The sequence below is a fragment of the Rhea pennata genome, chromosome 9, assembly GCF_028389875.1.
Source record: "Rhea pennata isolate bPtePen1 chromosome 9, bPtePen1.pri, whole genome shotgun sequence".
NCBI lineage: Eukaryota > Metazoa > Chordata > Aves > Rheiformes > Rheidae > Rhea > Rhea pennata.
In genome coordinates this window covers 26924296-26939687 of record NC_084671.1, presented here as the reverse complement: position 1 = coordinate 26939687, position 15392 = coordinate 26924296, and the positions used below count along the sequence as shown (strand labels likewise).

The 15392-nt window shown below is 40.1% G+C and overlaps 2 protein-coding genes across 3 annotated transcripts in view; one reads left to right on the top strand and one right to left on the bottom strand.

The window, feature by feature from the left end:
* The window catches only part of PCCB (propionyl-CoA carboxylase subunit beta), a 29908-nt gene extending 26185 nt beyond the window's left edge, over positions 1–3723 (top strand). The window contains exons 12-15 of the mRNA XM_062583055.1: positions 953–1053; positions 2019–2117; positions 2345–2438; positions 3450–3723. Of these exons, the coding sequence (XP_062439039.1) occupies positions 953–1053; positions 2019–2117; positions 2345–2438; positions 3450–3571 (416 nt within the window). The 3' untranslated portion in view covers positions 3572–3723. The remainder of the gene's footprint in view (positions 1–952; positions 1054–2018; positions 2118–2344; positions 2439–3449) is intronic.
* A 4594-nt stretch (positions 3724–8317) lies between these two features.
* Positions 8318–15392, bottom strand: part of STAG1 (STAG1 cohesin complex component) — a 178067-nt gene continuing 170992 nt past the window's right edge. For both annotated transcript variants that reach the window (XM_062583053.1, XM_062583054.1), the window contains 5 exons: positions 14795–14966; positions 11648–11758; positions 10588–10702; positions 8790–8870; positions 8318–8694 (listed from right to left, as the gene is read on the bottom strand). In XM_062583053.1, the coding sequence (XP_062439037.1) occupies positions 8671–8694; positions 8790–8870; positions 10588–10702; positions 11648–11758; positions 14795–14966 (503 nt within the window). In that variant the 3' untranslated portion in view covers positions 8318–8670. The remainder of the gene's footprint in view (positions 8695–8789; positions 8871–10587; positions 10703–11647; positions 11759–14794; positions 14967–15392) is intronic.

Here is a 15392-nt window from a genome sequence, read left to right as displayed (position 1 = left end):
TTTTTTGCTTTTTTTGTCGTCTTAGACCTTTTGTGTTGACCCTTTCCTTCTGTGATTCCTGTAGCGTAGGCAAATGTGAGAATCAATCAGCACCAGATCTTTCTGTCTCTCCTGCCTCTCGGTTAGGAATTTGAGCCTGGTTACTGCTTTAGGAAAAAAGTAAAAGCAAAGCCAATAGTGATTCTGGACTACCATATACATAACTGTAAACAAGAAAGTCCAAGATGAGGTCTTTAGGTTGGTTGGGCTTTTTTTTAATGGCAGTGATTTGCAGGATCTGGGCCTTGACAAAATTTGCAGTTGCTGAATACGCTCATCATATTGTCAGAGAAGCCATGATCCCAAGACTGTCAGCTATGCCTGTAGTTGGCACAAAACTTTCTAGAACATGGTATTAAATGGATGACTTGTATTCATATTTGCTAGACATCATCATTCTCCAGGGCTACTTGTTGTGAGAATCCTTATAGAGGAACTTATGCTCTGTCTTTTAAAATCTATTATCTTGGTCTTGCTTATAGGAAGAACATTTTTTTTTTGGCTATGATAGACAAACTGCCTTTTAATTTGGTCTAGAAAAAAGTTATTTGAAAGAGTGTGGATCTCTGGAAAAGTGAATCTAGGTTGCATTTTTTTCTTTGCTAGTCACATTTGGAGTCTTGAAAATTATGTAACTGTAGTTTGTTCTTAGTAAGATACCATCTGGTGACTGTTACAGTCCTGTGACCTTATGTACAAAGAGACTTCTACTTTATGCTTCTTTTGGTGACCTGTTTCTTTCATACAGCTGTTCAGCATCAGGAGAATATTGCCTGGATGCTAATGGCTCCTAGATGTTAACATGGTTCTGGTTATCGTTAGTGTTGCTGCTGGATGATGACAGTTGCCCAACTGGGTATGTTCTTTTTTGTACGTTTCCTAGAGTGAAAAAAGCTATTTCTGTCACTTGTAGGTACCTCTCAGGAGTACGGTGGAATTATACGTCATGGTGCAAAACTACTCTTTGCCTTTGCAGAAGCAACTGTGCCTAAAATTACTATAATCACCAGAAAGGTAAGTTGGCTTAATTTCAGGGTGTTATTTTAGAGTTCCTGGTTTCACTTGTAGCAATTTTACCTACATGAATTGTCATCCTTCTGTCTCTCTCCCTTCTGTTTTCTCTCATTGTCACATCTCTTGTTTGTCCCATCCGATAGTACCTCTTTCTCTCAAGTTACAAGAGCCATTTCTATTGTTACTACACTTCTTCTGTTCCTTTTGTTTCCGCATTCCTCTGAAATACCATGTTTCTGCTCTTTGCTTTCCGCCCTGAATGCCCTCCAGTCAAGTATGTGTCTTCTGTCACGCAGCTTGTCTCACTGAGAACATGTCATTGCATAGATGCAGTCTTTATGGTTCTCTTTCTGTATTCCTGCCATTTCAGTCTCCTTCAAAAGCAGTGCTCATTGTATCTTTCTTCTGCTTTGTCTGCAGCTTTAATGCTCGGGTGGTTTTTCTTTCGTATGCTTCTCCTATACTGTCCTTAATTTGTGTCCTTTCTCTTTTTCTATAAGGTACCTGACACTGTGCTGCCAAAAGCTCTACAGACCCCCTGGGTCCAAAAAGACTTTTCTCTGCTTTTTCTGTGGTCAGTCCCTCAGTCCCTTCTGCCCCCCCCCCAAAGGCTTCTGACTCAGCATGCTCTTTTGGGGTTCTAGTCTAAGCACTCTAGTCTTAGGAGGTTGTTGTAGTATTGTTTTTGACCAGAGAAGTGGAAATGCCTTGAACGTGTGTTTGCAAAAGCCAAGAATATAGTATGGGTTTGTGAGCTGCTGCGACCCAACCAGAGCCTGGTTGTAGGGCTGAGTGATCAAGGATCCATCTCTCAAGATTGGCAAAATAGAGATACTCATGTTCTCTTACAGGTAAAAATTTAGCCCTACCTGCCTGTCTTTGGAATGGGACAAGCTGCAAGAGGAGTGTAGGCTGTTGTTGCTATGAGGTCACTTCACACTAACCCCATGTTTTTTTTGTTTCAGGCCTATGGGGGTGCCTATGATGTGATGAGCTCAAAGCATTTACGAGGAGATGCAAACTATGCCTGGCCTACGGCAGAGGTGGCAGTGATGGGCGCAAAGGTAAATCCAGGCTGACTGTCACACTGGTGTGCAGGCACCATCACTGTCTATATGGTAGCACAGAGACAGCCTACCAAGACAAAGACAACCAATATTTTCCTCTGAAGGAACTTATCTGAACGCACATGTTTGTATACTATGGTGGGTGAAAGGGAACAGGTAAATCAGATAGTTTATTCAGCGCACAGAGAGGAAAGCTATCACTCTGGCTCTGTTTGTCTTTCTAGGGTGCTGTCCAGATCATTTTCAGGGGAAAAGAGACGGATGCAGAGGCAGAATATGTGGATAAGTTTGCAAACCCCTTTCCTGCAGCTACCAGAGGTATGGTTATCTGACACATTGTATCCCCTTTCTGAGTTTGCCATTGCACATAGGTAAATTTGTAGCTGCTGAGTAGATTATTTGCTACTGGATAGGGTATTTAGACAAGACAAAGCTGGCATTTTACCATAACTGGTTCACATGAAGGAAAATGCATCTAGCCACATAACAACTATGAAATGGTTCAGAGGGTGCAAGGAAATAGACAGATATAGGGATTACATTGAAAAGCATATTTTCAATTTTGTAGACATTAGAAGCTGCTCAAAAGTCAGACCTTTCCTTAAAGTTAGAGGTGCTTAAACAATCTACTTGACAGTTCCAGGTACAGACCAGCAACCTTCAGAAAGGGTCAGTCTGTTTCAATTCAGTGATGCTCCACAGGACTCCTCAGAGAGATTATTTCCACTGTTTTTAAAGGGGCTTTATTTCTAGCTTTAAAATGTAATTGTGCCCCAAAAATCATTTCTCTCCTCTCTCTGCACTGCTCTCTACGCCCTTCCAGTTATGATGGCTTACCCTGTTGACTGTTTTGGTACTACTTCATTTAAAGCCTGTTAATAGTGCCACAGAGCTGGTAAGACTTAGTCAAGCTGTTTTCTACCACAGCTGATATGTACAGTGTTGCTCCTTCCAGTTTTGCAGACCATTATTGCCGTTTGAGGCAGAATAAAATAGACTCCTGCAAATGTAAGGTTAAAGATTTAGAGTTGTTAATTAGAAGAGAACTCCTTTAAATCAAACTAATAGACTGGAGGAGACAGTAAAGCCCCCTTTAAATTTCTTTGCTTGTTAATTCGGGGCATTTGCTTTTTTAAAAAATGCAAAAGTTAAGAACTATTGAAATAGTAATAATTTCCTCTTCATGCTATTTTAAATGCTTTACTCAAGCTAACTTTTAACTTGTGAACTGTATTTGGAATATTGTTTTGATTTTTGCAAACTGCAATCACAACCTAGATACAGAAGGTCGAGAAGCAAAATCTTTATATGTGGTTGCTTTTTCTACAGGGTTTGTTGATGACATCATCCAACCTTCAACCACCCGCATGCGCATCTGCCATGACCTAGATGTGCTGGCTAGTAAAGCACAGTCCAATCCCTGGAAGAAACATGCTAATATCCCACTCTGAGAGTAAGAAGGGACTTGGCCATTATGCAAGACATGGCAGTGTTCTGAATACTCTCTGTTTAAGTGGAGTTCTACTTTGCAGTAGAAATATTTCTTTTCATTTTGATTTTGCTAATGATCATCAATAAATCACAGTATGTTTATCTCATTTAATCTGGGATCATATCAATTCATCTTTATAAACAACACTACTGGTAATGCCTGCTGCAGTGGAGCTGTTACTAATTGCTCAAGTTCAAGTGCTCCCTTGCTGTACTTTGTTTCGTTGGCCTGGAAGGCGGCTCAGACAGAAGCGCAGGGCTGCAGTGACTTCACACTGCTGAAGGGGTCAGACCTTTGTGAGTTAAAATCTAGCCGTAGACCCGCTTTGGAGTCTGGCTCCACTTCCTGCACTGCAAGACCACAGCCTCAACATGAGAAAAATGTTGGGCTTAGATTTTGGTGCACTGGGATCTCAGCTTTGCAGATCTTGGACTAATCTGTTCTGTTCCTCTGTTAGACTCTTCAGAGTTGCAACTTTTACATGATGGTTGAAGCAACACTGGCTCTCAGGTTGGTATCAGGTTACCTCTAGGCTGCAGGCATGGGAGGTATAGAGAAGATGGAGCCTGACTCCTCTTGAAGGACAACAGGCAATGCGCCCAACTTGGAAAAAGGTCAGTTCTGATGCAACATCAAAATTCTTCTCCCTGATTATGGTGCACCCAAGGAACTTGGAAGTTAGCCCTCCTTTCAGCCTGGGGTTGGAATAGAAACTACCAGAGTTCCTTTCCAGCTTAAATTTTTTCTACGATTCTTTGCCAGACTTGCAAAGATCACTGATCAGCCCTGGTCCCTGTGCTCTCTCTGCTCATTACAAACTGCATTAAAACTACAGCCTTAAGCCAGTGAGTAATAGCTACCATCATGTTTAGCTCCACCACAAACAATTACAAAACAAGTGAAATCCTGTAATGACCTGTTTTTGGTACCTCAGTAATTAATGGCACTATGTTAACAGACAGAGAACTGCCATACCTGCATACCACAGCTGCTTCTGTCCACTCTTCAAGCATGTGTCTGAAGTGGAAGGAAAAGAGAAGATGGGGGTCTTCCAGGTAACACTTCTTCCCAGGTAGGTGCAGCTGGTGCACTAGTGACTACAGCCGCAGAGCCTGGAGACTGTACCCACAAAAAAGAAGAAGACAAAAAGAAGCAACAAACAACTAAAGATCACCTGCAAAGCAGTACAGGAGGAGTGTTTCAAATCTGTTTCACAGCACCACAGGTTTCTGTGATAGCTAGAGGCAATGGATCCAGGTTACAGACAAACAGGCTGTCCTGGCTGCAAATACATTCAAGGTAGCTGCATGAATGTTCCTGGTTGCATCTCAGCAGACAAACTCTCTGATCATGGATGCCCGCACCCGCTGCCCCTGGGAACAGAGAATGTGCTGCAACAACAAGGCAAGGTAAACTGAAATGTAGTTATGTTGGAGGGTTGTTGCCATGAAGTGAGTTCTTAGTTAACTGTGACAAAAAGTGTAGTCTGTGAGTCTGTAAGAGTTGCTCAGGAAGGACCAAGGTGGTTTTCAGAGGTAGTTTTGTGGTTGAGGGGTAGACCCCCAAACTGTGAGACAAAAGCTTTCAGAAAAGAGTTACACACCTAGGTTCTTCAGCCTAGAGAAAGAGACACTGACCAGGAACCTCAACTGTCACAAAGAAAAAGTACTAATTTTCTTAGCCATTTCCTACCCTCATTAGTTACAGACTTTGTCTTCTCCTCTGCCCCTTGCCAGCATAAGAACTTGGCTTTTATATCTTGTTGATTTCCAAGCACTCAGCCACTCTTCCAGCCCACTGCTTTGGAAACACGCTGGAAAGCTGCTCTGGCCACACTACTCAGACATCTTTTGAATTCCAGTCACCTGCAGAAACAATAGATTTAGAATAAAAATACTTTCAACAAACCTGAATTTAAAATTAGAAGCTAGTTCTTGTATTCCATCTTGCATTGAGTTGAGCATAACTTACAAGCAATTTGGAGATAAAACATTCAGGCTGAGTCTCAGGAGCAGACCTAGCTTGCAGTCCAGACCTTGAATCCTATCCCAGTTCCTCACCTGTTGGATCTTGTTGCCTTTTCTGTATCAGATGATTTTCTTAGGAAGCAGGCCTAGATGATAAACAAGTCAATTTTCTCTAGTGCTTCAGAGGTGAACTCATTCATGGATTGGACAAAAATAGTACAACTTTCTCTCAGGCAGAGGAAAAACAAAAGGATGTTTAGTTTGGTGAAGCTGTAAAACTTCATTTAGCCCAGCTGGATTGTTAGACCTTTTACCACTTCCACGTCTGCCTGTGTAGTCCAGAGTACTTGTGACTTCCATGACTGAAGAGTGAATTTTTCTCAAAAAGCATGGCCATTAAACAATTACAAGCTTTACAGTACAGCAAAGAAAGAACACTGCAATTTTTCAATAGTGCAAATCTCCCAACTTGTATTATGATTGTTTTCCAGATTTACAGCAAGCTCACAGTAAAATGCCCCAGGCCAACCACAACTAAAACCACACTAGAGTGGCTGGTGTGATAGGGGAAAGAACAGATACGGTTTTCCCGTGCTCTAAGGCTGAATGTGTGAGAGAGCTGTAAGAAATCTTGTGAAGCCTGGACTATGTGAGAACCACCTTTCAGTATGTCCTTTGGATACTACTGAATGGGATGACAAGATGCGATGGCCCAAACCAGTAATTTAAAAGGATGTTGTAGTGAAGAGGGTGCTCATCATACTCATGATTTTGAATAGTTTATTAAATGAAAGGTGAAGCATCAGTTTTAAATTGTACAAAAGGAAAAAAACCTCATATTGTAAATGTACAATTTACAGAATTACTAGCAAAACCAATCAAGGAGACACTCATAATACAAAAAAACCTATTGACTGCAAACTGAATTGGAAACCCATTGCAGGTACCGTGATAATAAATGTTTGTTATACAGTATTCTACAATGTTAAATTAGGAATCAGTTTTCCACACAGAGGACTGTGAAGCACAAGGTTTGGCTGAGACTATGACTCAAACCGGGCAGCATTTATTATGCTACTATGCTCACAGAATTATCGTACTGACAGTCTAATGCAGCCATTCCTACCCACCCCTAATCCCTTTGGGGTGGACAGAAGAGGAGGGGATGTAACCTGTTACAAAGTAATGTTCCAGCTACTTTTCAGGCTTTACACCTTACCCAACCACCATCATCTAAGGAATGGCTGAATTATCTAGTCAAACATTTTTGGCAACCGTGTCTGTCTGAGAACTGCACACATTATAAGAAACAAACCTCAGCCAAGTGAAATGCTGATCTGTTTTTAAAATCAGATTTTTTTTCCCTCCCAGCAAATAAGCACTGGGTATTAATGTTGATTTGTTTTTAAATAAGCTTGTAAAAGCGTATATATATATATATGTGTGTGTGTGTGTGTGTGTGTATGTATATATATATATATATAAAAAAAAGCTCCATGATTTTATTTTGCAGTTGCTAAGAAAGCACCTCTAAAACTGCTGTGCTCCAAGTGGGTCAATCTGCTTTGTATCGCAAATGCTAATATTAGAATGCAGAAAGGAAGATTAACTTTTTGGGGCTGGTTTCTTAGAGATACTAGAGTCAGTGCAAGTTGTGGATGGCCAGAACTTCTGATACAGGCCAGTTTTAACTACAGTAGCAGCTACTAGGCAGAGTCATAAAAATTGAAGCATAATGAAATTCCAAATTATTGAAGACATTGGAAAAAAAAAAATCTCTTATTACAATGAATTAGCTGAGAATATTTCGGGTTTTCTGTTTTTTTGATTTTTTTTTTTACTTTTTTGAAAAATCATATTTTTTTCCCCAAAGAATTACTCTTAATATGCACAGTTAACACTGAAAATGTAGCTGTATTCCATTGTAAGCTTAAGAACTTCACCATCTAAGCACAAATTTCTATGCAGCACATACAGTACTTCTAACTGGCAAAATTAATTTACAAAAATAGCGCAAAAGGGTATTTACGGCATGGAAAGTAGACTTTTTTTTATGGTACAGTTAAAATTGCTTTTAGTATGCTAAAGTGATTCCTTTCCCCCACCCTTGAATTATTTGTTTTAATAGGAAAGTTGCTGTTTATGTACCTTGGGTTGGCAGGGCTTGAAGTAGGTAGTAAAAACAGCAAAGTGATTACTTGAGAACCATTTGTGTGTTTTACTGAGAATACTTTATTTGCTGGTATAAGTTGCTAAAAATGCACAGAGCAAGTACCAATAGAAAATTTACTGTTTTTGTGTCCCCGTGTGCTATATAAAATGAATGTTACACAGCATCTGTTGGAAAAGTGGCTTCATGGACATCTCTTATTTATGTCCCCTTATAAATAAAAATAAATCTTCTCAAGAGTATAAAATCTGGGTTTATCATATCAGAATCTGAAATTTTTTTGGCAGAGATGCACGTCATTAGAATTCTAACCTCTTCTATAAGAGTGTTCTTCTCAATGCCTATGAGAGGATATAAGCGTACCATAATGTTAATCAAATCCAGTGTGTTCAAAAACACTTTTCTGTAGCCAGAATGACCTGCTTATAGCATCATTGCTAGTCAATGGCTGATAGGCATAGGTTTAATAAAAATGGCTAGCTTTTAAAACATAAAAAGGCAAATGTTAAAACTGTTTTAAATTGTACAGCAGAAAAATAAAGTTAAAAAGTTCTGTTTTCACTCAATGTTGTTTTCAGAAAACATATGTAGAGCAGTGTTTATTTTGACAGCTGTCTTAACAATTTAAAACTTCTTCCTCATCCAGAAAAAAAAAATCTGTATTAGGACAGTCAAGAACAGGGATACAAATGATTTTTTAGGTCAGCCTTTCTGAGGTGATGGGATTGGCCACCATTCCTTTGTGTCATTAAGAAGTTCCTCTTCTTTCTCTCACTACAAAAAGGGATTGACCTTAATCATTTGGATAAAAATCAAACCGTATCACATCAAAAATGTGGTTTTCATACAAGCTATCACAGTATATAGGCCTCTAGCTCTAAACAATAGAGTTCCAAATTTGTAAAATGTCTTCACCAGACTTCAGAACATAGGCATTCCAAATCCCTAGAAAAATGATTTAAAAGACAGCAATTAATTAGGTGTAATAGTAACAGAGAAGAACCTCAGATAAATAGCAAGCAGGGCTAGTAAAGTCTTACTGAATCGTCCTCGATGATAGCTGCGGAGTCAAAGAAGTCTGGCCTCAGTTCAGCCCGTTCCCGCCGGTTTCTTGAAGGTGGCTAAAAAGACGAGTCAGCTATTTTAGTACAGCGTATCAGCTAACGGGATGGAAAGGATGCGTATGACTATGGCTAACGCGTGCAAACGTGTTTACCCCCATCTTTTGCAAAGTAGCTTTGCATGCATTTCCATAAAAGCTCAGATTCCGGCCCTGACACAGGAGAGCACTTCCTAAATTCAGCATTTATTTAGGCATGGCGTTAAAGCTGATGAATTCTTTTATGTCTGAGCTTACACAAGTCCTTAGCTATAAGGTCCTTGCTGACTTAATGTTCTTCTTGTATTAGGACAGTAGGCATAACACACTCTGCCTTATGCTTTTACATTTATGATGAAAATCCAAGCTCTGGCATGATGAAAAAATGGATTTAAAAGAAAAAGGCACTTAGGATGTCCCAATATTTCTCAGGCCTCTGCCCTTTGTGTTGTCCTCCCCTAGGAACATTAAGGTAAATGTGAGTTTCACTGGCTTGATGCATTCCTTCATTTTCTACTCCTTGGATTACCAGTAAAAGAGAGATTTTACTTACTTGATAATCATTTGAATGCTAGTAATAATCTCAGTATTCAGCAGCAGCAACTGAACTATTACCTACATTTTCTTTCCAAGACATTATAGCCCAGTCCTAAAGTAACCTATACCTTGTAGTTTGACTATGAAAGGAGAAACATGAAAGCATGAAAAAACCCCAGCAAACTGAGCCTCTTTCCTCTTTTACAAGAAACATACTCATTCAGAACAGAGAAGCTAGCAACATTATCACGTTTACAAAGGAAATCATGCCTGTAGTCAGTATATTACTATGAAACAACCTGAGGCTGCAGACTGACACTGTGACCTGGTTGGGAGCAGGACCAGCGAAAGGCCCTGCAATACTGCCTGCTCTCCCTTCTGTGGAGCCAGCACAACTCTGGGTGGCTGTAAACTAGAGCAGCCCTTGATTAAGGACACTCTTCCCCTTCACTCACCAGCCCTGCAACCCAAAGAGAAACTAGAAGCAACTCAGCTTGATCAGACTGCAGTGTGGCTGCACAAAGAGCTGTGCTAGCAAAAGAGTAAACAACGGGTGTTAACAGTGGCACAAAGAAAGAAGCAGCACCTGAAATACCCTTATATACTACCGTTTCCAGACTCTTCAAAAGGTCAAACCACAACCTGAAACAAGCACTGTAACTGCATTTTACAGAATCCATTTGTACTCCCCTGATGGTGAGGATGCACCCTCGTGTAGTAGTCGATAAATATAATGAGCTAGTCTCAACCTCCATCCCCACCAGCACTGTTACTCCTGCCTTGATTCAGCACTTGTCTGACTGCATGGTGAGTGGGAGTAGCTACTTTTAGCACTCACCTGAGAGGTCTGCATGAGACACCTGATATGCTGTAAGTCAAATCCTAACATCCATAGGTAGACAAGCTCCAGGTGCATAATGGTGCTTTAAGCATCAGGTATGTGTTATTGCCTGAGCCCAGAGTGTTAGAGAGGAGGAGTGCTAAGCAGTGCCTGTATTTCTATGAGAAGAAAATGATTAGACATGGGCTTGCAAGTTTTAGGCTCTAGGGAGCCTCTACTCTAATCATTTCCACTCTTTGATATTCAGACAACAGGGGGTCAAAGCCCATAACTTTGGATATTTTTGTTTACACTTTTAAAATTCCCTTTAAACTATCCCTCTCCGTTTTAACCTTTTTATTACTTATCAAGATCTACTGACCAGATCAATGACCATTGTGTCCTCAAATTCTTCATTCATATCCTCTAGCTGACCTCGTGAGGACATCATGACATCTTCAAAGATGGGCTCTGCGTCATCTTCCATTAGACCTCGTCTGATTAAATAGAGAGAAGAATAAAAGTCATCATCCAGACATTTAAATCTCCCAGCCTTGAGCTTTGTCATTAAAAACAAAGCACAAATACTATTCCCTTTACCTCTTCACATAAAACCCTATGCTGAGAACAAAACCAATGTACTTTTTGTAATATTAACTGGAATAAAATCTCATGTCAAAACAAACCTACCACTAGAAGAAGCTGAAGCAGGAGGTCCAGTGTAGTATCATAAACTAGTTAAGTCTGAAGATAAGGGCAATAGCATTACTGTGTTTGCTTGCCTTTTAATAAGCAAGGGTCACAGTTTGCCAAGGTCATTGGTAAATCCCTAGGAATCCACCAGTAACTCCAAGGCCAGTTTCTCATGCTGTAGGGACTTAAGCTCACTATAGACTCTGCTCCCCCCCTCTTGAAAAGTACTTCTGTGGTGAGAGACTTGGATGGATCAGCACCAGAGCACAAAGCACCTTGTACCATGCTTCAGCATTCATCCCCATGTTTTCCCTCCATTAGCTGCCCAGTGGCACCTTGGCAAAGGATGGCAGAAATGAAAGACGCTTACACAGGTTCAAGGGAAGACTGGACAACTACTTGAAAGAGAAGTTCATTGTGAATTACTTAATAGACAAATCACAGGGCTTCAAGGAAATCCCCTGAAATTAAAATAATTGGAAGGCTGGGGACGGATTAGGGGCAAGCGTGCCACAGATGTCTGAACTGCTCACTAGGCCCCTGCTTACGGTCACTGCTGGAGACAGAACACTGGGCTAGAGGGCCATATGGCCCTGGGTTCATCCCAACATTACAGAGCTGCCTTGTATTAAGAAGAATCAAACGTCACAGAAATTGCTAGCAATTACCACAAAAGGTTATAATTTAAAACGAGGCATTGTCAACTAAAACAGTTCTGATCTAGAGATGAGGATGCTCTGAACACTTACACTGCATGCCTTACACCAGTTCTCCCTTTCATGTAGTTCATTCCTGTCCTGTCCTTTCGATTTAAATCTTCTAGCTTCTGTTGGCCCAACCAAGATATCTGCATCTGGGGACTAACAAACATAAAGCAGCATTATGACTGAGAACACTAACAATTTTGAGTTGGCTACTTTGAGACAGTATCTCCTGAAGTTTTGTGTATGGGCACGCTTCAGATTATGATATTTAAACCACATCCGTCATTGCACATGTCTTCTGGATTCCCTTCTGCAACTCGTCTCCTCTCACTGCATGTGCACAAAAAATCCATTAGGTGTTGTAATAAAAATGGCTACATAACAGGCTAACATTACTCATTCATTAATGTGGCATGCATCTGGAGTGCCAGCACTTTAAAAATTCATTTTATTAAATCCTACTTCACTGCCTCAGTTCAGGCAAAATATGAATAAGAACAGATTAAACTAATAACTGCCATACATTTTAAAAAGACATAAAAATGTCACATAAGGTGGGAAAACAAATTGCTTTTAAAAATACAGCCCCAATAAACTCTAATGTCCAGTAATTAATCCATACCTGAAAGGCTGGACTTTCAGTAACACCTAAATCCAACAGTAGACCGCAATGCATTACAATGTGATTTGTGTATTGCAGCACAACCAGAGATAACAGAAAAATAAGTGCAGATGTTCAAAAGCAACGCCAGTTTTTACTCTTTTTAGGTATCTTGGCCCCCAGCAAGACTGACACAATAAACTGGGATAACCATACTGATGTGACAGCAAACCTAAACAAAATACTCTCCTGGAAATGATTAACTGCCTGCTTTGTATTTATTTTTGACCCTCATTTTTTAGCAGTACTCAAGGCCGAGTGTTAGATACCAATACACAATTAACTCTCTAATTCTAAGTGACTTTCAGTAGGACACTCAGAATCCTTGGCTCAATGCACATGAGGATTGAGGGCCAGCATGATCCAGCTATAAGTTATTTTGGGGCTCACATGAGACAGTATGTTAAATGGGAAGCTAAGCTGACCTGTAAGAAATGTGTGGAAGGCCAGTTAATTTCTAGGCTGAAAATACATGATTCTCTACTGTGAACTTGTATCTGGAATCCAGTCATTTGAAAACAGACAGGAGAGTGATGTTATCTGCCTTAGCTCAATATTTCTGTGCCTGCAGCATTCGTCTGAGACAGCAGAAACAGGTTTAAGGCCAGGATTAGAAGGGGAAGGAATCCAGCTACACAAAGGATGGGAACCCAGTTCACCCCCATCTTAAGGCAGTGCCTACTCATCAGGCATCGCTGGGAATGGAAACTGTCCCACTTTCTGTAGCTACTTGAATGTTCACAGAGACAGACAGACTTAGCTTAGTGGTCAGCACACTCAGGTGAGACAAGAGAGGGTCAGGAACAAGGATCTGCTTCAATAGCTTTCTTTTGTTTTTAATGCAGACTAAAAAAACTTCAAGGAGAAACCAAGAGCTACAAAAGTCTTCCTTCTAATCTAGCTGTTACAGCAGCTTCTGGGGAGGCAGGAGAATGGGAGGCCAATCCTCGGCCCCAGTAAGGCAGGTAAGAGACATGAACCCAGATCTCCCACAAAGGAGGCATAAGGGAAAGAAGATACCTTGAGACTGACACGAACTGGGGCTTATCCCCAGCTGGGGGGCAACAGGGATTATCTACCAGACTGAACTGCATAGGTGACAAAATGCAAGCCCAGGCTTGCCTTGTGTTCACACGCTTTACAGGCCAGCCCTTGGTCCTTCCAAGGCAGCACCCAGTGGGAAAACTCGGGCAGCCAGCGAGGCCAGCCCTTCCATCCCACCTCACGCTGTCTGGCCGTAAGGTCACGTAGCAGGACTTACTTACGGAATGGCCAGCTATTACAGGCTACAAAAATTAATGGGTATTTGTAACCAGCTGAGCTCCAGGTTACCTCTTGTAGGGAGCACTGAGTCAAGGACCATATCAAGGTTTAATCTGTTGCACCACTGATGCCTGTGCGTACATGTTATACACACAAGCAAAGAAGAATATGTTACCCTTCTGAAAGGGTACAATTCTTTAGAAGTTGCTCAGACTTTATGAGAGCCTGTGGTCACAAACTGGTAAACTTTTGAGTGGTATATGTATACCCTAGTCATTGGAGACTGGAGAACATTTTTGTCTTCCCATGCAAAATGATCATTATTAATAACTATTTCTATTTAGAAAATACTATCATTAGAGAACTCAGGATGAAGCAGTAAAGTTTGGGATGGAGGAAAGTAAGTGCACATTCAGGAAGAACTGGGAAACTGGTGCATGTGTAACAAGAAAAGCTTGATAGACAAAAGCTTGGGGAGACCCAAGACACACAACCTGGCTATTTCATACTATATTATTTTGTTAGAAGCCTGATTAATCTGGCTAGTATACTCTGCCTTTTTTTATACAGATAAGGCAGATCAGTAAACCTGGCTATAAAAGTTACAAAAATACTCTACAAAACACACAGTGTTATTCTGTGTCTTAAAATAAATAGAAATAGCACATAATAGCATTCTCTGAAGACTTCTCTCTGTTATTAAATGAACTACTGACAAATAATAACCAAAACCTTTTTCCCCTGAGTGGATAAAATTGAGGTGAGTGACCAAAAGTACATATGATTTAGGGCAAAATAAATTGCCTGTGGGTAACTATCCCCAGAAACAACAATTATTAACTCAGCAGCTAGAATAAGGCTGAAGTTATGTGGAATTGGTTAAAATATCTGAAAAACCTTAATTGTCCTATGACATAGGGCAGAGTGAAAGAAAAGAAAACATCCCACAGATCTTTAGAGAAACCGTTCAATCCACGAGGGGCTGCAAACATTAGGAAGACTTAACCATAATCATATGGTTATTCTATGAGATAATTTTAACTTAAGGAATTTCTGCCATGATTCCATTATGACATATTTATCCTGGAAATTAAAAAAAAAAAAAAAAAAAAAAAAAAAAAACAAAGTGTGGCCAAGCTACAAGCAAGGCATTTCCAGTTCTTTTTGCAAATAAACACTGCATATATGGAGCCACAGACCATCTGTAAAACTAATGTGCAGCTCCTTTGCCTGGCTTACATATTCGATACTGACATTGCAACACTTACTTGTGTAAAAAATCTTGTTCAGATCCCTGCTCTGACTCATGCTCCTGGATCTGCTCTCCCATTTGTCTAGTGTTCTCTCTCAAGACAGTTGAGGTGAGCTGTGGTGCTTGCAGTGTCCCTGGAGTATGTATGTTTTCATTCCTGTTCAGCCATGAGCCTTCTAAACTCTCATCTAAATAAAAAAAAATATATTTTTAATTACTGACGCAGTTCTGATAAATAATACAGTGAATTTATGCAATACAGTATTACTGTTGTTCAGAATTCATTTAATCAACTCAGCAAATGAATACCTCCCAGTACTAATTTAGGCCTTCCATCTATTTATACACTTCAGTACAGTTTATTTCAGTGGCAGCACCTTCTGCAAATTTATATTTTTACTAGTTTTTTTTATCTTATAAAACAAGTGTGAAATTAAGAGATCAACTACATAAACACGTAAGATGATCGACTTTTCAGCTCTAATTTAACTTTGTGTTCTTATGAGGAAGGATTACATTGTCTAATGCCAAAGACTTTCTGTTCAACTACCAGTTATTCCTAGCAATAAGCAGTTTAAAGAGGAAATACTTAAGAAACAAGAAAAATAACTATT